General features: G+C 34.9%; 12 protein-coding genes across 12 annotated transcripts; all 12 read left to right on the top strand.

The window, feature by feature from the left end:
* Positions 1-306: 306 nt before the first annotated feature.
* LOC145846630 (histone H3-like) lies at positions 307-717 on the top strand. The gene has a single exon (XM_082953322.1). The coding sequence runs from the start codon at positions 307-309 to the stop codon at positions 715-717; it is 411 nt and encodes a 136-aa protein (XP_082809448.1).
* A 180-nt stretch (positions 718-897) lies between these two features.
* Positions 898-1209, top strand: LOC145846600 (histone H4-like). The gene has a single exon (XM_082953292.1). It carries the CDS (start codon positions 898-900, stop codon positions 1207-1209), a length of 312 nt encoding a protein of 103 aa, XP_082809418.1.
* Positions 1210-1391: 182 nt separating this feature from the next.
* LOC145846618 (histone H2A) lies at positions 1392-1772 on the top strand. The gene has a single exon (XM_082953311.1). The coding sequence runs from the start codon at positions 1392-1394 to the stop codon at positions 1770-1772; it is 381 nt and encodes a 126-aa protein (XP_082809437.1).
* A 163-nt stretch (positions 1773-1935) lies between these two features.
* On the top strand, positions 1936-2295 carry LOC145846629 (histone H2B 1/2-like). Its single transcript, XM_082953321.1, has one exon. It carries the CDS (start codon positions 1936-1938, stop codon positions 2293-2295), a length of 360 nt encoding a protein of 119 aa, XP_082809447.1.
* A 5266-nt stretch (positions 2296-7561) lies between these two features.
* LOC145846612 (histone H3) lies at positions 7562-7972 on the top strand. The gene has a single exon (XM_082953304.1). The coding sequence runs from the start codon at positions 7562-7564 to the stop codon at positions 7970-7972; it is 411 nt and encodes a 136-aa protein (XP_082809430.1).
* Positions 7973-8152: 180 nt separating this feature from the next.
* On the top strand, positions 8153-8464 carry LOC145846628 (histone H4-like). The gene has a single exon (XM_082953320.1). It carries the CDS (start codon positions 8153-8155, stop codon positions 8462-8464), a length of 312 nt encoding a protein of 103 aa, XP_082809446.1.
* Positions 8465-8646: 182 nt separating this feature from the next.
* LOC145846609 (histone H2A) lies at positions 8647-9027 on the top strand. Its single transcript, XM_082953302.1, has one exon. The coding sequence runs from the start codon at positions 8647-8649 to the stop codon at positions 9025-9027; it is 381 nt and encodes a 126-aa protein (XP_082809428.1).
* A 163-nt stretch (positions 9028-9190) lies between these two features.
* LOC145846627 (histone H2B 1/2-like) lies at positions 9191-9550 on the top strand. Its single transcript, XM_082953319.1, has one exon. The coding sequence runs from the start codon at positions 9191-9193 to the stop codon at positions 9548-9550; it is 360 nt and encodes a 119-aa protein (XP_082809445.1).
* Positions 9551-14816: 5266 nt separating this feature from the next.
* On the top strand, positions 14817-15227 carry LOC145846613 (histone H3). The gene has a single exon (XM_082953305.1). The coding sequence runs from the start codon at positions 14817-14819 to the stop codon at positions 15225-15227; it is 411 nt and encodes a 136-aa protein (XP_082809431.1).
* Positions 15228-15407: 180 nt separating this feature from the next.
* LOC145846601 (histone H4-like) lies at positions 15408-15719 on the top strand. Its single transcript, XM_082953293.1, has one exon. It carries the CDS (start codon positions 15408-15410, stop codon positions 15717-15719), a length of 312 nt encoding a protein of 103 aa, XP_082809419.1.
* Positions 15720-15901: 182 nt separating this feature from the next.
* Positions 15902-16282, top strand: LOC145846608 (histone H2A). Its single transcript, XM_082953301.1, has one exon. It carries the CDS (start codon positions 15902-15904, stop codon positions 16280-16282), a length of 381 nt encoding a protein of 126 aa, XP_082809427.1.
* Positions 16283-16445: 163 nt separating this feature from the next.
* On the top strand, positions 16446-16805 carry LOC145846626 (histone H2B 1/2-like). Its single transcript, XM_082953318.1, has one exon. It carries the CDS (start codon positions 16446-16448, stop codon positions 16803-16805), a length of 360 nt encoding a protein of 119 aa, XP_082809444.1.
* Positions 16806-21957: the final 5152 nt, after the last annotated feature.

Below are 21957 nucleotides of genomic sequence, written 5' to 3'. Positions count from 1 at the left end.
GACCTGCTAAAAAGTGCGCTCCTAAGAAGGCAGCATCTAAAAAAGCTGCAAGCAAGAAGAAGAAAGTAACCAAGAAGAAGCCGGCAGCCAAAAAAGCATCCAAGAAGAAGAGCTGTAAAAAATAAGTTGTTCTTTTACCCAAGGTCCTTTTCAGGACCACTCAAACAAAATATAACGTAACTCAAAATGCATAAAACAATGCTAAGTTGAAAATATGCAAATTAGACTACACAGCGGAATCGCTCGCGTCCGTGTCTATGCGAACAGTATATAAACTGTCTTGCAACAAACAGTTTTATCATCAAAATGGCTCGTACCAAGCAAACCGCTCGTAAGTCAAACGGAGGCAAGGCTCCAAGGAAACAGCTCGCCACCAAGGCCGCTCGCAAGAGCGCACCCGCTACCGGAGGTGTGAAGAAGCCTCATCGCTACAGGCCCGGCACAGTTGCTCTGAGAGAAATCAGACGCTACCAGAAGTCAACTGAGCTTCTTTTGCGCAAGTTGCCTTTCCAGCGTCTGGTACGCGAAATAGCTCAAGACTTCAAAACTGACTTGAGGTTCCAAAGCAGTGCCGTTATGGCTTTGCAAGAAGCAAGCGAGGCGTACCTCGTTGGTTTGTTCGAAGATACTAACCTTTGCGCGATCCACGCCAAGCGTGTGACAATCATGCCCAAAGACATCCAGCTCGCCAGGAGAATGCGTGGCGAAAGAGCTTAAGCGTTAGCTAAAACCGGTCCTTTTCAGGGCCACCTTAAAACCTTGACAGTGAGAAAAACTTAACCGAACGTAAGTTAAGAGACTTTTTTGAGTATGCAAATTAGTTAGTAGTTACCGTACGCGTCCGTAACAGCTTGTATATAAACTCGACGCACTGACGAAATAAGTATATTCAACAACATGTCTGGACGCGGCAAAGGAGGTAAAGGCTTGGGAAAGGGAGGTGCTAAGCGCCATCGCAAAGTACTTCGCGATAACATCCAAGGCATCACGAAGCCGGCAATCCGCCGTTTGGCTCGCCGAGGCGGAGTTAAGCGAATCTCGGGACTGATTTACGAAGAAACGAGAGGCGTCATGAAAGTTTTCTTGGAAAATGTTATTCGCGATGCAGTAACATACACAGAGCACGCCAAGCGCAAGACCGTCACAGCACTCGACGTCGTGTACGCACTCAAGCGTCAAGGAAGAACCTTGTACGGCTTCGGTGGCTAATCGCTTTTAGCAAACCCGGTCCTTTTTAGGACCACCTAATTCAATATAAAAGTTTTACAACACTTTTGACAAGATTAAGCATTAGCTATGACATATGCAAATTAGTTTTTTGTTCGACGCGGTTAGGTATGAGTTGTATATTGAGCTGTGCAAGCTATCATCACAATCATTCGAACAACAAAATGTCAGGACGTGGTAAAGGATCAAAACTCAAATCTAAGCCGAAGAGCAGGTCTTCCCGTGCAGGACTGCAGTTTCCAGTCGGTCGCGTGCACCGCCTGTTGCGCACCGGCAACTACAGCCAAAGAGTCGGAGCTGGTGCTCCAGTTTATCTGGCTGCCGTTCTCGAGTACTTGAGCGCAGAAGTGCTCGAGCTTGCCGGTAACGCTGCTCGTGACAACAAGAAAAGCAGGATCATTCCTCGCCATTTGCAACTAGCTATTCGCAACGACGAAGAGTTGAACAAACTTCTCGGAGGCGTCACAATTGCTCAAGGTGGTGTTCTTCCAAACATCCAGGCAGTACTATTGCCTAAGAAGACCGCTTCAAAAAAGTCAGCCTAAGTTAAAAAAAACCAGGTCCTTTTCAGGACCACCAAAATATTTACAACAAACGAGAGAATTGTGAAGTGAGAGAAACCAGCTATCGTTCGCGTACGGAACTATGCTAATTTGCATAATTTTTCAGGATATAAACCGGCGCCGAGACAGAAGTCCACACATCATCATGACAGCAACCAAAGGCGCGAAGAAGTCAGTAGCCAAGACCGCTCCGGTCGACGGCAAGAAGAAGCGAAGGAGGAGAAACAAAGAAAGCTTTGGCATCTACGTGTACAAAGTTTTGAAGCAAGTGCACCCCGACACCGGAATTTCCAGCAAGGCAATGGGAATCATGAACTCATTTGTCAACGACATCTTCGAGCGCATTGCAGCAGAGGCTTCACGTTTGGCTCATTACAACAAGAGGTCAACTGTTAGCAGCCGCGAAATTCAAACTGCTGTCAGGCTCTTGCTCCCCGGCGAGTTGTCAAAGCACGCAGTTTCAGAAGGAACTAAAGCTGTTACCAAATACACCAGCTCAAAATAAACGCTAAACAACCGGTCCTTTTTAGGACCACCATTTGAATAGAACCAGCTGTTCATGTTTACTTAAAGTACAAGAATATAAGCTTAGTACAAATAAATTCTTATTTGTGTAAATTAAAAACTCATATACTTGAATGAACACACTTTTTTTTTGTTTCAAATACTTTATAAACTTGTAACTCGTTATATTGTAGAAAAAGCATTGCATTAGTCTAAAAACAGTAGTAGTGCTTGTAATCAAATGGTTTGTAAAAGATGTTTAACTAACTTGATTTTGTTGTCCGTAAGATTTTTCATCTGAATACTTTTTGTACAAAACACTTGTTTTTATTCATTTGCTGAAGTTCTGTTGAAACATTCAATAAATAAGTGCTTACAAAAAAGTATCATCTTTTTAAACAAAAATGTATATCACTTATAACATGCAAAAACTTAGTTGTAACTTTATTTTAAGTTGTTGTTGATTATTAGTAACACAACCGAGCTTTAACTTTTTAAACGAGTTCTTCTTATCAACTTAACTGCAATTGAAGCCATGTAACACGTTTTAAAAAGTTACGAATACATAAATGAATACAAAAATGGTTGTTCAAAACAAAAAATTACAGATGTGTTTTCAAGTAAAACAACATATTCCTTCTTTCAAAGCTAACTTCTGTTTAGCATATTCAAGAAACATTTTCAATTCAAAACATAAACACACAAAACAAACCAGCTCATTGGTTGAAACTTGGTAAAACACAAAAAAGTAGCTGCTTGTACTTTTTTAAGTAATTTATTATTCTAGTTTTCAAAGTAAAAGGTACTTGTTTTAACTAGATATGAGACAACTTACTGACCTTTAACAACTCTAGTAGTTTGTTGAAAGTTATGTTTCTACATATCTAAAGTAATCAGGACCACCAGTTGATTTAAGCAGCTACTAATGTCGAGTAAACAGTGTCAAACAAGCTTAAACTAAGCGACAAAAAATGTACAAATTTATATCTACATTGTGCGTGTTGGTAAAAAGTAACAGTTAGTGTATTTCAATAACTTCTAAATAAACTTTCTAAAACTGAATTTCTCTGTTTTTATTTCTACTAGTTAGTTACACTTACTTCAGTTTTTGTAGTTCTACTTGACATTTTAAACTACTTTTGATAATGTAGAATAAGTTTTTCTGCTTCACTAGTATTTAAATGTTAGGTAAAAATGTTTTTTAATGGGAATTTTCTTGTTTAACTTATTGTTTAAACAAAACTTATTCTAGTTCATTTTACTTTGTAAACTTGTTTTTCAAACACTCAATACATATTTGTTGTTAGTTTAATAAAAAAATCAATCTGTCACTAACTAAAAATTTATGCTTAAATAAGACATTATATTAAATGAGAAGAAAAATTTACTTTGCGTTGATACTAAAAATGCTCAATGATATTTGTTTAAGGTCTGATTGTCAAATAAGTATTAGTTTTATTTATCAGAATGCAAATGAAACAATAAAAAACTGTTTAAAAGTTGAACAGTCAAACTAATGTAGACAACAGTGATTGTTTAAAACAAACATACAATTGAAATAATCTTTCTGCTTACAAAGCTCATACTTGTTTTGTTGAACTCATTTTTTCTGTGGCTATGACAAATTACAAAATGATTCCACGGTAAAAAAGAACAGCTTGTTACAATTTTTTGTAACTCTTTTTTAAACTATGTATGAGACAACTCAAAACGACGATACTTGTTTGTTTTAAGCTATGTACTTTTTAAATCTAAAGATTAGGTGGATCACCAATTAATTACACAAGCTACTAATGACTACTAAACTCAACAACACAAATAAACATACTTAATCAACTTTGTGGTGATAAAGAATCAAAAACATATTTCCTTCCAAATTATAAAGCCCATTATTTATTAAATACCTAGCTTGCCAAATTTCTCTACTATACTTTTTTTATGCAACTGTTAAGAAGGGAACTCTAGCTAGATAACTGCTCTAATCCTTACTTTATTGCTTACTATTATCGAATGCTTAGTGAAAAGCTTTAACTAACTTGAGTGTCTTTTTCGTGGCTTTTTTCCTTTTAACTTTCTTTTCCAAATAAAACTTATTCTCATTAACTTTGTGGACATTTTTTAATTCAATATTTCATTTGTTTTTTAGTTTATTAAAAAAATACTGTGCCTACGTCACTGTAAAAACTATTTGTATTTTTCAATGAAAATAGTACGCTTAAACAGAAATAAAAATAAAACTTTGACTTATTAACTGAAAACGTTTTAAACTGTTAATAACAAACAATGTTTAGTGTCCTTAAAAAATGCTGTTCAATTACAATTAAACTACAACTGAAACATGCTTAACAATTCAAAACTGGTGTAACACATAAATGTAAACAACATCGATTGTTCAAAAGAAAGAGAACACTATTAACAAGTACACAATTTACAAAACAAAATACCTTAATAAAATGATGAACTTGTATAAACAAATCTTTTATTTTACAAAGCTTACATCTACTTACTTGATTTAAGCTTTCTAATCTTGTCAAGCATATGAAATAAACCAATTGATTAGCTAAAACATGGTACAAAGAAAAGAAGTAAAAAACTTGTTACCACTTGTTTGTTACCCTTATGTACGCTATACATAAGTAAACTGAAATTACTGTAACTTGTTGCTTTAAGCTGTGTAGTTTTTATAAATCTAAAGAAGAAGAAAAAACTGGACAAAGCGAAACCAAAACTTTTTTTAGCCTTCATTTTTTTACAGCTTATTATGTGATGGTACAAGTTCCATAATAGGCAAACAACAATGTAAAACTTTGAATCAAGCAAATACTTTGTTTTATATGGTCTATAATTGAATAAGATAACAGTTACTTTGTTTCAAGTTTATATGTTATTGCTACAACAGCTATGTTCTTAACGACATCCGAGAATAAAATGTAACTTATCCTAAGCTGTGTTTTTAACTACATTAACAGTAAGCTAGAGATAACTAGTTACGAATTTTGAAAAGCAAACATTTAGTCAATGAAATCAATGGTACAGAACATTATGATTAATCTAGGTTGAGTAAACTAAGAAATCACTATTAGCAGTAAAGCAGTTAAAACACATGTTTAACTTGGTAAGCACTTCAATCGTAAACTTTAAAAGACAGTACTGTTGTTGTTTCAAAATATGTTTCAAGAAAGTAGTAAGTTGTTCTATGTTGTTTCGACTGACTTTAAAACTTTATGAGAAGTGACAAAACAAAGTTTGAAAAAAAAACTTACTTGCATTATTTTCCAGTTAAAAAGTTTCAAAGATAGATTGAAAGGTTATGAGTGCTGATTGTAAACAAAGCTTTATTCAAACACTAAGTTTGTCAATCTTATTTCTAAACTTTTTCATTTAGATTTTCTTACTCGATTTTATTTTGTATATAATGCTGCTTAAAAAATAAACCAACCTCTTTTTTTACGTAAAATTTTTCATCCAAAAGGTATCAGCTTTTGTTTAAGTTCAAATTTAGTGCTAGTGTTCATAAGCTTTTTCGACTTATTTACTTCTTTGAATTTAATTAACTTTATTTTGTTTGGAAAATTTACAACCAAATCCATTTGTTCACTTTTATCAGCACACTTTATTCGGTTGAAATCTGCAAAGTTAAAGTTCTTAGTTTGATCAAGGTTTAAGTTTAACGAGCAAAATTGCATCAGTTATTTTTTAAACTGTATAACAGCTTCAATCAGTTGTTTGAAACACTAATTGAATGTTAAACTACTTATCTTTTAAACTAGTTTTTCATACACACTGAAAAATAAAGTTTGTGTTTAAATGTAGTTTACAACTTTAAACAAGTATCATCATAGTTACTGTACAGCACGTTTTTGAAAGGTTGTTTGGAAAACATTGTTGTAAGGTAAGTTACTAGTATGTGCAACAACAAAGCTATCTAGTTGTCTGTTTAATAAAAGTTTTGAGTACATTGCTTATGAGTAATCATAAGCAGTAAAGCTAAAAAAAATGAACACTTTTATTCTTTTGGAATTACTTTTTACACATTAGTTTAAACTGTAATTAACTTGAACATACTTGATAGAACTTACGATTAACAAAACTCCATGAAATCGATATAATGAAATTTTGTTTAAGGTAAAAAAAAACCTTGTGCTTTGTTAAAACTTTATTACTTTAGGTGAGCGGCAAAGGAAAACTCAGTCGGGAGTGTGTTAACATGTTTTGTTTCATTTATGTTTTTCTTAATGTATTTAGAGGTGTGCTGTAAGATACAGGCTGTTATTTCTGGACTTTTCAAACTAATGCTTTAAAAAAATTACTTTTAGAACAAGTTAAATATGGTTTCTTTCTTACTGGAACTTTTTCAACATTCTTAATAAGACAACTAAGTTTTTATAAGCATATATGTCTTAAACAAACATGCTAATGCTTATATTAAGAAGTAAAAGGTACCTTGCAAAGCATAACTGCTCAACAGTCAATTCGTCACAGTCAGTAACTCTTGCAAGTATCGTTTTGGTCGCTTTAATATTCATTCATCATGTCTACCACAGCAGTAGCAGCAGTACCAGCGCCAGCCAGGTCTTCCAAGAGACCAAGCGCCAAGAAGGCAGAGCACCCTACTTACAGGGAAATGATTAGCTCTGCCCTTGGAGCAATGAAGGAACGAAAAGGTACATCCCGCCAGAAGATACAAAAGTATATCGCGGACACCTACAAGCTTGACCTCACAGCTTCCAATTCTCACTTGAAGAGAGCACTTACCAGCGGCGTGACCAAAGGTGCTTTTCTCCAGACAACTGGAAAAGGCGCTTCTGGCTCGTTCAAGCTTGCTCCAATGCCAGCTGCTGGGCCCAAGAAGAGGACAAAGAAAGTAGCTAAAAAGCCAGCAGCAAAGAAGGCCCCAGCTAAAAAACCAAAAAAGAAGTGTGCTCCCAAGAAGGCTGCAAAAAAACCAGCAGCCAAAAAGCGACCTGCTAAAAAGTGCGCTCCTAAGAAGGCAGCATCTAAAAAAGCTGCAAGCAAGAAGAAGAAAGTAACCAAGAAGAAGCCGGCAGCCAAAAAAGCATCCAAGAAGAAGAGCTGTAAAAAATAAGTTGTTCTTTTACCCAAGGTCCTTTTCAGGACCACTCAAACAAAATATAACGTAACTCAAAATGCATAAAACAATGCTAAGTTGAAAATATGCAAATTAGACTACACAGCGGAATCGCTCGCGTCCGTGTCTATGCGAACAGTATATAAACTGTCTTGCAACAAACAGTTTTATCATCAAAATGGCTCGTACCAAGCAAACCGCTCGTAAGTCAACCGGAGGCAAGGCTCCAAGGAAACAGCTCGCCACCAAGGCCGCTCGCAAGAGCGCACCCGCTACCGGAGGTGTGAAGAAGCCTCATCGCTACAGGCCCGGCACAGTTGCTCTGAGAGAAATCAGACGCTACCAGAAGTCAACTGAGCTTCTTTTGCGCAAGTTGCCTTTCCAGCGTCTGGTACGCGAAATAGCTCAAGACTTCAAAACTGACTTGAGGTTCCAAAGCAGTGCCGTTATGGCTTTGCAAGAAGCAAGCGAGGCGTACCTCGTTGGTTTGTTCGAAGATACTAACCTTTGCGCGATCCACGCCAAGCGTGTGACAATCATGCCCAAAGACATCCAGCTCGCCAGGAGAATGCGTGGCGAAAGAGCTTAAGCGTTAGCTAAAACCGGTCCTTTTCAGGGCCACCTTAAAACCTTGACAGTGAGAAAAACTTAACCGAACGTAAGTTAAGAGACTTTTTTGAGTATGCAAATTAGTTAGTAGTTACCGTACGCGTCCGTAACAGCTTGTATATAAACTCGACGCACTGACGAAATAAGTATATTCAACAACATGTCTGGACGCGGCAAAGGAGGTAAAGGCTTGGGAAAGGGAGGTGCTAAGCGCCATCGCAAAGTACTTCGCGATAACATCCAAGGCATCACGAAGCCGGCAATCCGCCGTTTGGCTCGCCGAGGCGGAGTTAAGCGAATCTCGGGACTGATTTACGAAGAAACGAGAGGCGTCATGAAAGTTTTCTTGGAAAATGTTATTCGCGATGCAGTAACATACACAGAGCACGCCAAGCGCAAGACCGTCACAGCACTCGACGTCGTGTACGCACTCAAGCGTCAAGGAAGAACCTTGTACGGCTTCAGTGGCTAATCGCTTTTAGCAAACCCGGTCCTTTTTAGGACCACCTAATTCAATATAAAAGTTTTACAACACTTTTGACAAGATTAAGCATTAGCTATGACATATGCAAATTAGTTTTTTGTTCGACGCGGTTAGGTATGAGTTGTATATTGAGCTGTGCAAGCTATCATCACAATCATTCGAACAACAAAATGTCAGGACGTGGTAAAGGATCAAAACTCAAATCTAAGCCGAAGAGCAGGTCTTCCCGTGCAGGACTGCAGTTTCCAGTCGGTCGCGTGCACCGCCTGTTGCGCACCGGCAACTACAGCCAAAGAGTCGGAGCTGGTGCTCCAGTTTATCTGGCTGCCGTTCTCGAGTACTTGAGCGCAGAAGTGCTCGAGCTTGCCGGTAACGCTGCTCGTGACAACAAGAAAAGCAGGATCATTCCTCGCCATTTGCAACTAGCTATTCGCAACGACGAAGAGTTGAACAAACTTCTCGGAGGCGTCACAATTGCTCAAGGTGGTGTTCTTCCAAACATCCAGGCAGTACTATTGCCTAAGAAGACCGCTTCAAAAAAGTCAGCCTAAGTTAAAAAAAACCAGGTCCTTTTCAGGACCACCAAAATATTTACAACAAACGAGAGAATTGTGAAGTGAGAGAAACCAGCTATCGTTCGCGTACGGAACTATGCTAATTTGCATAATTTTTCAGGATATAAACCGGCGCCGAGACAGAAGTCCACACATCATCATGACAGCAACCAAAGGCGCGAAGAAGTCAGTAGCCAAGACCGCTCCGGTCGACGGCAAGAAGAAGCGAAGGAGGAGAAACAAAGAAAGCTTTGGCATCTACGTGTACAAAGTTTTGAAGCAAGTGCACCCCGACACCGGAATTTCCAGCAAGGCAATGGGAATCATGAACTCATTTGTCAACGACATCTTCGAGCGCATTGCAGCAGAGGCTTCACGTTTGGCTCATTACAACAAGAGGTCAACTGTTAGCAGCCGCGAAATTCAAACTGCTGTCAGGCTCTTGCTCCCCGGCGAGTTGTCAAAGCACGCAGTTTCAGAAGGAACTAAAGCTGTTACCAAATACACCAGCTCAAAATAAACGCTAAACAACCGGTCCTTTTTAGGACCACCATTTGAATAGAACCAGCTGTTCATGTTTACTTAAAGTACAAGAATATAAGCTTAGTACAAATAAATTCTTATTTGTGTAAATTAAAAACTCATATACTTGAATGAACACACTTTTTTTTTGTTTCAAATACTTTATAAACTTGTAACTCGTTATATTGTAGAAAAAGCATTGCATTAGTCTAAAAACAGTAGTAGTGCTTGTAATCAAATGGTTTGTAAAAGATGTTTAACTAACTTGATTTTGTTGTCCGTAAGATTTTTCATCTGAATACTTTTTGTACAAAACACTTGTTTTTATTCATTTGCTGAAGTTCTGTTGAAACATTCAATAAATAAGTGCTTACAAAAAAGTATCATCTTTTTAAACAAAAATGTATATCACTTATAACATGCAAAAACTTAGTTGTAACTTTATTTTAAGTTGTTGTTGATTATTAGTAACACAACCGAGCTTTAACTTTTTAAACGAGTTCTTCTTATCAACTTAACTGCAATTGAAGCCATGTAACACGTTTTAAAAAGTTACGAATACATAAATGAATACAAAAATGGTTGTTCAAAACAAAAAATTACAGATGTGTTTTCAAGTAAAACAACATATTCCTTCTTTCAAAGCTAACTTCTGTTTAGCATATTCAAGAAACATTTTCAATTCAAAACATAAACACACAAAACAAACCAGCTCATTGGTTGAAACTTGGTAAAACACAAAAAAGTAGCTGCTTGTACTTTTTTAAGTAATTTATTATTCTAGTTTTCAAAGTAAAAGGTACTTGTTTTAACTAGATATGAGACAACTTACTGACCTTTAACAACTCTAGTAGTTTGTTGAAAGTTATGTTTCTACATATCTAAAGTAATCAGGACCACCAGTTGATTTAAGCAGCTACTAATGTCGAGTAAACAGTGTCAAACAAGCTTAAACTAAGCGACAAAAAATGTACAAATTTATATCTACATTGTGCGTGTTGGTAAAAAGTAACAGTTAGTGTATTTCAATAACTTCTAAATAAACTTTCTAAAACTGAATTTCTCTGTTTTTATTTCTACTAGTTAGTTACACTTACTTCAGTTTTTGTAGTTCTACTTGACATTTTAAACTACTTTTGATAATGTAGAATAAGTTTTTCTGCTTCACTAGTATTTAAATGTTAGGTAAAAATGTTTTTTAATGGGAATTTTCTTGTTTAACTTATTGTTTAAACAAAACTTATTCTAGTTCATTTTACTTTGTAAACTTGTTTTTCAAACACTCAATACATATTTGTTGTTAGTTTAATAAAAAAATCAATCTGTCACTAACTAAAAATTTATGCTTAAATAAGACATTATATTAAATGAGAAGAAAAATTTACTTTGCGTTGATACTAAAAATGCTCAATGATATTTGTTTAAGGTCTGATTGTCAAATAAGTATTAGTTTTATTTATCAGAATGCAAATGAAACAATAAAAAACTGTTTAAAAGTTGAACAGTCAAACTAATGTAGACAACAGTGATTGTTTAAAACAAACATACAATTGAAATAATCTTTCTGCTTACAAAGCTCATACTTGTTTTGTTGAACTCATTTTTTCTGTGGCTATGACAAATTACAAAATGATTCCACGGTAAAAAAGAACAGCTTGTTACAATTTTTTGTAACTCTTTTTTAAACTATGTATGAGACAACTCAAAACGACGATACTTGTTTGTTTTAAGCTATGTACTTTTTAAATCTAAAGATTAGGTGGATCACCAATTAATTACACAAGCTACTAATGACTACTAAACTCAACAACACAAATAAACATACTTAATCAACTTTGTGGTGATAAAGAATCAAAAACATATTTCCTTCCAAATTATAAAGCCCATTATTTATTAAATACCTAGCTTGCCAAATTTCTCTACTATACTTTTTTTATGCAACTGTTAAGAAGGGAACTCTAGCTAGATAACTGCTCTAATCCTTACTTTATTGCTTACTATTATCGAATGCTTAGTGAAAAGCTTTAACTAACTTGAGTGTCTTTTTCGTGGCTTTTTTCCTTTTAACTTTCTTTTCCAAATAAAACTTATTCTCATTAACTTTGTGGACATTTTTTAATTCAATATTTCATTTGTTTTTTAGTTTATTAAAAAAATACTGTGCCTACGTCACTGTAAAAACTATTTGTATTTTTCAATGAAAATAGTACGCTTAAACAGAAATAAAAATAAAACTTTGACTTATTAACTGAAAACGTTTTAAACTGTTAATAACAAACAATGTTTAGTGTCCTTAAAAAATGCTGTTCAATTACAATTAAACTACAACTGAAACATGCTTAACAATTCAAAACTGGTGTAACACATAAATGTAAACAACATCGATTGTTCAAAAGAAAGAGAACACTATTAACAAGTACACAATTTACAAAACAAAATACCTTAATAAAATGATGAACTTGTATAAACAAATCTTTTATTTTACAAAGCTTACATCTACTTACTTGATTTAAGCTTTCTAATCTTGTCAAGCATATGAAATAAACCAATTGATTAGCTAAAACATGGTACAAAGAAAAGAAGTAAAAAACTTGTTACCACTTGTTTGTTACCCTTATGTACGCTATACATAAGTAAACTGAAATTACTGTAACTTGTTGCTTTAAGCTGTGTAGTTTTTATAAATCTAAAGAAGAAGAAAAAACTGGACAAAGCGAAACCAAAACTTTTTTTAGCCTTCATTTTTTTACAGCTTATTATGTGATGGTACAAGTTCCATAATAGGCAAACAACAATGTAAAACTTTGAATCAAGCAAATACTTTGTTTTATATGGTCTATAATTGAATAAGATAACAGTTACTTTGTTTCAAGTTTATATGTTATTGCTACAACAGCTATGTTCTTAACGACATCCGAGAATAAAATGTAACTTATCCTAAGCTGTGTTTTTAACTACATTAACAGTAAGCTAGAGATAACTAGTTACGAATTTTGAAAAGCAAACATTTAGTCAATGAAATCAATGGTACAGAACATTATGATTAATCTAGGTTGAGTAAACTAAGAAATCACTATTAGCAGTAAAGCAGTTAAAACACATGTTTAACTTGGTAAGCACTTCAATCGTAAACTTTAAAAGACAGTACTGTTGTTGTTTCAAAATATGTTTCAAGAAAGTAGTAAGTTGTTCTATGTTGTTTCGACTGACTTTAAAACTTTATGAGAAGTGACAAAACAAAGTTTGAAAAAAAAACTTACTTGCATTATTTTCCAGTTAAAAAGTTTCAAAGATAGATTGAAAGGTTATGAGTGCTGATTGTAAACAAAGCTTTATTCAAACACTAAGTTTGTCAATCTTATTTCTAAACTTTTTCATTTAGATTTTCTTACTCGATTTTATTTTGTATATAATGCTGCTTAAAAAATAAACCAACCTCTTTTTTTACGTAAAATTTTTCATCCAAAAGGTATCAGCTTTTGTTTAAGTTCAAATTTAGTGCTAGTGTTCATAAGCTTTTTCGACTTATTTACTTCTTTGAATTTAATTAACTTTATTTTGTTTGGAAAATTTACAACCAAATCCATTTGTTCACTTTTATCAGCACACTTTATTCGGTTGAAATCTGCAAAGTTAAAGTTCTTAGTTTGATCAAGGTTTAAGTTTAACGAGCAAAATTGCATCAGTTATTTTTTAAACTGTATAACAGCTTCAATCAGTTGTTTGAAACACTAATTGAATGTTAAACTACTTATCTTTTAAACTAGTTTTTCATACACACTGAAAAATAAAGTTTGTGTTTAAATGTAGTTTACAACTTTAAACAAGTATCATCATAGTTACTGTACAGCACGTTTTTGAAAGGTTGTTTGGAAAACATTGTTGTAAGGTAAGTTACTAGTATGTGCAACAACAAAGCTATCTAGTTGTCTGTTTAATAAAAGTTTTGAGTACATTGCTTATGAGTAATCATAAGCAGTAAAGCTAAAAAAAATGAACACTTTTATTCTTTTGGAATTACTTTTTACACATTAGTTTAAACTGTAATTAACTTGAACATACTTGATAGAACTTACGATTAACAAAACTCCATGAAATCGATATAATGAAATTTTGTTTAAGGTAAAAAAAAACCTTGTGCTTTGTTAAAACTTTATTACTTTAGGTGAGCGGCAAAGGAAAACTCAGTCGGGAGTGTGTTAACATGTTTTGTTTCATTTATGTTTTTCTTAATGTATTTAGAGGTGTGCTGTAAGATACAGGCTGTTATTTCTGGACTTTTCAAACTAATGCTTTAAAAAAATTACTTTTAGAACAAGTTAAATATGGTTTCTTTCTTGCTGGAACTTTTTCAACATTCTTAATAAGACAACTAAGTTTTTATAAGCATATATGTCTTAAACAAACATGCTAATGCTTATATTAAGAAGTAAAAGGTACCTTGCAAAGCATAACTGCTCAACAGTCAATTCGTCACAGTCAGTAACTCTTGCAAGTATCGTTTTGGTCGCTTTAATATTCATTCATCATGTCTACCACAGCAGTAGCAGCAGTACCAGCGCCAGCCAGGTCTTCCAAGAGACCAAGCGCCAAGAAGGCAGAGCACCCTACTTACAGGGAAATGATTAGCTCTGCCCTTGGAGCAATGAAGGAACGAAAAGGTACATCCCGCCAGAAGATACAAAAGTATATCGCGGACACCTACAAGCTTGACCTCACAGCTTCCAATTCTCACTTGAAGAGAGCACTTACCAGCGGCGTGACCAAAGGTGCTTTTCTCCAGACAACTGGAAAAGGCGCTTCTGGCTCGTTCAAGCTTGCTCCAATGCCAGCTGCTGGGCCCAAGAAGAGGACAAAGAAAGTAGCTAAAAAGCCAGCAGCAAAGAAGGCCCCAGCTAAAAAACCAAAAAAGAAGTGTGCTCCCAAGAAGGCTGCAAAAAAACCAGCAGCCAAAAAGCGACCTGCTAAAAAGTGCGCTCCTAAGAAGGCAGCATCTAAAAAAGCTGCAAGCAAGAAGAAGAAAGTAACCAAGAAGAAGCCGGCAGCCAAAAAAGCATCCAAGAAGAAGAGCTGTAAAAAATAAGTTGTTCTTTTACCCAAGGTCCTTTTCAGGACCACTCAAACAAAATATAACGTAACTCAAAATGCATAAAACAATGCTAAGTTGAAAATATGCAAATTAGACTACACAGCGGAATCGCTCGCGTCCGTGTCTATGCGAACAGTATATAAACTGTCTTGCAACAAACAGTTTTATCATCAAAATGGCTCGTACCAAGCAAACCGCTCGTAAGTCAACCGGAGGCAAGGCTCCAAGGAAACAGCTCGCCACCAAGGCCGCTCGCAAGAGCGCACCCGCTACCGGAGGTGTGAAGAAGCCTCATCGCTACAGGCCCGGCACAGTTGCTCTGAGAGAAATCAGACGCTACCAGAAGTCAACTGAGCTTCTTTTGCGCAAGTTGCCTTTCCAGCGTCTGGTACGCGAAATAGCTCAAGACTTCAAAACTGACTTGAGGTTCCAAAGCAGTGCCGTTATGGCTTTGCAAGAAGCAAGCGAGGCGTACCTCGTTGGTTTGTTCGAAGATACTAACCTTTGCGCGATCCACGCCAAGCGTGTGACAATCATGCCCAAAGACATCCAGCTCGCCAGGAGAATGCGTGGCGAAAGAGCTTAAGCGTTAGCTAAAACCGGTCCTTTTCAGGGCCACCTTAAAACCTTGACAGTGAGAAAAACTTAACCGAACGTAAGTTAAGAGACTTTTTTGAGTATGCAAATTAGTTAGTAGTTACCGTACGCGTCCGTAACAGCTTGTATATAAACTCGACGCACTGACGAAATAAGTATATTCAACAACATGTCTGGACGCGGCAAAGGAGGTAAAGGCTTGGGAAAGGGAGGTGCTAAGCGCCATCGCAAAGTACTTCGCGATAACATCCAAGGCATCACGAAGCCGGCAATCCGCCGTTTGGCTCGCCGAGGCGGAGTTAAGCGAATCTCGGGACTGATTTACGAAGAAACGAGAGGCGTCATGAAAGTTTTCTTGGAAAATGTTATTCGCGATGCAGTAACATACACAGAGCACGCCAAGCGCAAGACCGTCACAGCACTCGACGTCGTGTACGCACTCAAGCGTCAAGGAAGAACCTTGTACGGCTTCGGTGGCTAATCGCTTTTAGCAAACCCGGTCCTTTTTAGGACCACCTAATTCAATATAAAAGTTTTACAACACTTTTGACAAGATTAAGCATTAGCTATGACATATGCAAATTAGTTTTTTGTTCGACGCGGTTAGGTATGAGTTGTATATTGAGCTGTGCAAGCTATCATCACAATCATTCGAACAACAAAATGTCAGGACGTGGTAAAGGATCAAAACTCAAATCTAAGCCGAAGAGCAGGTCTTCCCGTGCAGGACTGCAGTTTCCAGTCGGTCGCGTGCACCGCCTGTTGCGCACCGGCAACTACAGCCAAAGAGTCGGAGCTGGTGCTCCAGTTTATCTGGCTGCCGTTCTCGAGTACTTGAGCGCAGAAGTGCTCGAGCTTGCCGGTAACGCTGCTCGTGACAACAAGAAAAGCAGGATCATTCCTCGCCATTTGCAACTAGCTATTCGCAACGACGAAGAGTTGAACAAACTTCTCGGAGGCGTCACAATTGCTCAAGGTGGTGTTCTTCCAAACATCCAGGCAGTACTATTGCCTAAGAAGACCGCTTCAAAAAAGTCAGCCTAAGTTAAAAAAAACCAGGTCCTTTTCAGGACCACCAAAATATTTACAACAAACGAGAGAATTGTGAAGTGAGAGAAACCAGCTATCGTTCGCGTACGGAACTATGCTAATTTGCATAATTTTTCAGGATATAAACCGGCGCCGAGACAGAAGTCCACACATCATCATGACAGCAACCAAAGGCGCGAAGAAGTCAGTAGCCAAGACCGCTCCGGTCGACGGCAAGAAGAAGCGAAGGAGGAGAAACAAAGAAAGCTTTGGCATCTACGTGTACAAAGTTTTGAAGCAAGTGCACCCCGACACCGGAATTTCCAGCAAGGCAATGGGAATCATGAACTCATTTGTCAACGACATCTTCGAGCGCATTGCAGCAGAGGCTTCACGTTTGGCTCATTACAACAAGAGGTCAACTGTTAGCAGCCGCGAAATTCAAACTGCTGTCAGGCTCTTGCTCCCCGGCGAGTTGTCAAAGCACGCAGTTTCAGAAGGAACTAAAGCTGTTACCAAATACACCAGCTCAAAATAAACGCTAAACAACCGGTCCTTTTTAGGACCACCATTTGAATAGAACCAGCTGTTCATGTTTACTTAAAGTACAAGAATATAAGCTTAGTACAAATAAATTCTTATTTGTGTAAATTAAAAACTCATATACTTGAATGAACACACTTTTTTTTTGTTTCAAATACTTTATAAACTTGTAACTCGTTATATTGTAGAAAAAGCATTGCATTAGTCTAAAAACAGTAGTAGTGCTTGTAATCAAATGGTTTGTAAAAGATGTTTAACTAACTTGATTTTGTTGTCCGTAAGATTTTTCATCTGAATACTTTTTGTACAAAACACTTGTTTTTATTCATTTGCTGAAGTTCTGTTGAAACATTCAATAAATAAGTGCTTACAAAAAAGTATCATCTTTTTAAACAAAAATGTATATCACTTATAACATGCAAAAACTTAGTTGTAACTTTATTTTAAGTTGTTGTTGATTATTAGTAACACAACCGAGCTTTAACTTTTTAAACGAGTTCTTCTTATCAACTTAACTGCAATTGAAGCCATGTAACACGTTTTAAAAAGTTACGAATACATAAATGAATACAAAAATGGTTGTTCAAAACAAAAAATTACAGATGTGTTTTCAAGTAAAACAACATATTCCTTCTTTCAAAGCTAACTTCTGTTTAGCATATTCAAGAAACATTTTCAATTCAAAACATAAACACACAAAACAAACCAGCTCATTGGTTGAAACTTGGTAAAACACAAAAAAGTAGCTGCTTGTACTTTTTTAAGTAATTTATTATTCTAGTTTTCAAAGTAAAAGGTACTTGTTTTAACTAGATATGAGACAACTTACTGACCTTTAACAACTCTAGTAGTTTGTTGAAAGTTATGTTTCTACATATCTAAAGTAATCAGGACCACCAGTTGATTTAAGCAGCTACTAATGTCGAGTAAACAGTGTCAAACAAGCTTAAACTAAGCGACAAAAAATGTACAAATTTATATCTACATTGTGCGTGTTGGTAAAAAGTAACAGTTAGTGTATTTCAATAACTTCTAAATAAACTTTCTAAAACTGAATTTCTCTGTTTTTATTTCTACTAGTTAGTTACACTTACTTCAGTTTTTGTAGTTCTACTTGACATTTTAAACTACTTTTGATAATGTAGAATAAGTTTTTCTGCTTCACTAGTATTTAAATGTTAGGTAAAAATGTTTTTTAATGGGAATTTTCTTGTTTAACTTATTGTTTAAACAAAACTTATTCTAGTTCATTTTACTTTGTAAACTTGTTTTTCAAACACTCAATACATATTTGTTGTTAGTTTAATAAAAAAATCAATCTGTCACTAACTAAAAATTTATGCTTAAATAAGACATTATATTAAATGAGAAGAAAAATTTACTTTGCGTTGATACTAAAAATGCTCAATGATATTTGTTTAAGGTCTGATTGTCAAATAAGTATTAGTTTTATTTATCAGAATGCAAATGAAACAATAAAAAACTGTTTAAAAGTTGAACAGTCAAACTAATGTAGACAACAGTGATTGTTTAAAACAAACATACAATTGAAATAATCTTTCTGCTTACAAAGCTCATACTTGTTTTGTTGAACTCATTTTTTCTGTGGCTATGACAAATTACAAAATGATTCCACGGTAAAAAAGAACAGCTTGTTACAATTTTTTGTAACTCTTTTTTAAACTATGTATGAGACAACTCAAAACGACGATACTTGTTTGTTTTAAGCTATGTACTTTTTAAATCTAAAGATTAGGTGGATCACCAATTAATTACACAAGCTACTAATGACTACTAAACTCAACAACACAAATAAACATACTTAATCAACTTTGTGGTGATAAAGAATCAAAAACATATTTCCTTCCAAATTATAAAGCCCATTATTTATTAAATACCTAGCTTGCCAAATTTCTCTACTATACTTTTTTTATGCAACTGTTAAGAAGGGAACTCTAGCTAGATAACTGCTCTAATCCTTACTTTATTGCTTACTATTATCGAATGCTTAGTGAAAAGCTTTAACTAACTTGAGTGTCTTTTTCGTGGCTTTTTTCCTTTTAACTTTCTTTTCCAAATAAAACTTATTCTCATTAACTTTGTGGACATTTTTTAATTCAATATTTCATTTGTTTTTTAGTTTATTAAAAAAATACTGTGCCTACGTCACTGTAAAAACTATTTGTATTTTTCAATGAAAATAGTACGCTTAAACAGAAATAAAAATAAAACTTTGACTTATTAACTGAAAACGTTTTAAACTGTTAATAACAAACAATGTTTAGTGTCCTTAAAAAATGCTGTTCAATTACAATTAAACTACAACTGAAACATGCTTAACAATTCAAAACTGGTGTAACACATAAATGTAAACAACATCGATTGTTCAAAAGAAAGAGAACACTATTAACAAGTACACAGTTTACAAAACAAAATACCTTAATAAAATGATGAACTTGTATAAACAAATCTTTTATTTTACAAAGCTTACATCTACTTACTTGATTTAAGCTTTCTAATCTTGTCAAGCATATGAAATAAACCAATTGATTAGCTAAAACATGGTACAAAGAAAAGAAGCAAAAAACTTGTTACCACTTGTTTGTTACCCTTATGTACGCTATACATAAGTAAACTGAAATTACTGTAACTTGTTGCTTTAAGCTGTGTAGTTTTTATAAATCTAAAGAAGAAGAAAAAACTGGACAAAGCGAAACCAAAACTTTTTTTAGCCTTCATTTTTTTACAGCTTATTATGTGATGGTACAAGTTCCATAATAGGCAAACAACAATGTAAAACTTTGAATCAAGCAAATACTTTGTTTTATATGGTCTATAATTGAATAAGATAACAGTTACTTTGTTTCAAGTTTATATGTTATTGCTACAACAGCTATGTTCTTAACGACATCCGAGAATAAAATGTAACTTATCCTAAGCTGTGTTTTTAACTACATTAACAGTAAGCTAGAGATAACTAGTTACGAATTTTGAAAAGCAAACATTTAGTCAATGAAATCAATGGTACAGAACATTATGATTAATCTAGGTTGAGTAAACTAAGAAATCACTATTAGCAGTAAAGCAGTTAAAACACATGTTTAACTTGGTAAGCACTTCAATCGTAAACTTTAAAAGACAGTACTGTTGTTGTTTCAAAATATGTTTCAAGAAAGTAGTAAGTTGTTCTATGTTGTTTCGACTGACTTTAAAACTTTATGAGAAGTGACAAAACAAAGTTTGAAAAAAAAACTTACTTGCATTATTTTCCAGTTAAAAAGTTTCAAAGATAGATTGAAAGGTTATGAGTGCTGATTGTAAACAAAGCTTTATTCAAACACTAAGTTTGTCAATCTTATTTCTAAACTTTTTCATTTAGATTTTCTTACTCGATTTTATTTTGTATATAATGCTGCTTAAAAAATAAACCAACCTCTTTTTTTACGTAAAATTTTTCATCCAAAAGGTATCAGCTTTTGTTTAAGTTCAAATTTAGTGCTAGTGTTCATAAGCTTTTTCGACTTATTTACTTCTTTGAATTTAATTAACTTTATTTTGTTTGGAAAATTTACAACCAAATCCATTTGTTCACTTTTATCAGCACACTTTATTCGGTTGAAATCTGCAAAGTTAAAGTTCTTAGTTTGATCAAGGTTTAAGTTTAACGAGCAAAATTGCATCAGTTATTTTTTAAACTGTATAACAGCTTCAATCAGTTGTTTGAAACACTAATTGAATGTTAAACTACTTATCTTTTAAACTAGTTTTTCATACACACTGAAAAATAAAGTTTGTGTTTAAATGTAGTTTACAACTTTAAACAAGTATCATCATAGTTACTGTACAGCACGTTTTTGAAAGGTTGTTTGGAAAACATTGTTGTAAGGTAAGTTACTAGTATGTGCAACAACAAAGCTATCTAGTTGTCTGTTTAATAAAAGTTTTGAGTACATTGCTTATGAGTAATCATAAGCAGTAAAGCTAAAAAAAATGAACACTTTTATTCTTTTGGAATTACTTTTTACACATTAGTTTAAACTGTAATTAACTTGAACATACTTGATAGAACTTACGATTAACAAAACTCCATGAAATCGATATAATGAAATTTTGTTTAAGGTAAAAAAAAACCTTGTGCTTTGTTAAAACTTTATTACTTTAGGTGAGCGGCAAAGGAAAACTCAGTCGGGAGTGTGTTAACATGTTTTGTTTCATTTATGTTTTTCTTAATGTATTTAGAGGTGTGCTGTAAGATACAGGCTGTTATTTCTGGACTTTTCAAACTAATGCTTTAAAAAAATTACTTTTAGAACAAGTTAAATATGGTTTCTTTCTTACTGGAACTTTTTCAACATTCTTAATAAGACAACTAAGTTTTTATAAGCATATATGTCTTAAACAAACATGCTAATGCTTATATTAAGAAGTAAAAGGTACCTTGCAAAGCATAACTGCTCAACAGTCAATTCGTCACAGTCAGTAACTCTTGCAAGTATCGTTTTGGTCGCTTTAATATTCATTCATCATGTCTACCACAGCAGTAGCAGCAGTACCAGCGCCAGCCAGGTCTTCCAAGAGACCAAGCGCCAAGAAGGCAGAGCACCCTACTTACAGGGAAATGATTAGCTCTGCCCTTGGAGCAATGAAGGAACGAAAAGGTACATCCCGCCAGAAGATACAAAAGTATATCGCGGACACCTACAAGCTTGACCTCACAGCTTCCAATTCTCACTTGAAGAGAGCACTTACCAGCGGCGTGACCAAAGGTGCTTTTCTCCAGACAACTGGAAAAGGCGCTTCTGGCTCGTTCAAGCTTGCTCCAATGCCAGCTGCTGGGCCCAAGAAGAGGACAAAGAAAGTAGCTAAAAAGCCAGCAGCAAAGAAGGCCCCAGCTAAAAAACCAAAAAAGAAGTGTGCTCCCAAGAAGGCTGCAAAAAAACCAGCAGCCAAAAAGCGACCTGCTAAAAAGTGCGCTCCTAAGAAGGCAGCATCTAAAAAAGCTGCAAGCAAGAAGAAGAAAGTAACCAAGAAGAAGCCGGCAGCCAAAAAAGCATCCAAGAAGAAGAGCTGTAAAAAATAAGTTGTTCTTTTACCCAAGGTCCTTTTCAGGACCACTCAAACAAAATATAACGTAACTCAAAATGCAT

Source organism: Thalia democratica, unplaced genomic scaffold, assembly GCF_965202585.1.
Source record: "Thalia democratica unplaced genomic scaffold, ktThaDemo2.hap1.1 HAP1_SCAFFOLD_532, whole genome shotgun sequence".
NCBI lineage: Eukaryota > Metazoa > Chordata > Thaliacea > Salpida > Salpidae > Thalia > Thalia democratica.
This window is presented reverse-complemented; position numbering and strand designations above follow the sequence as displayed.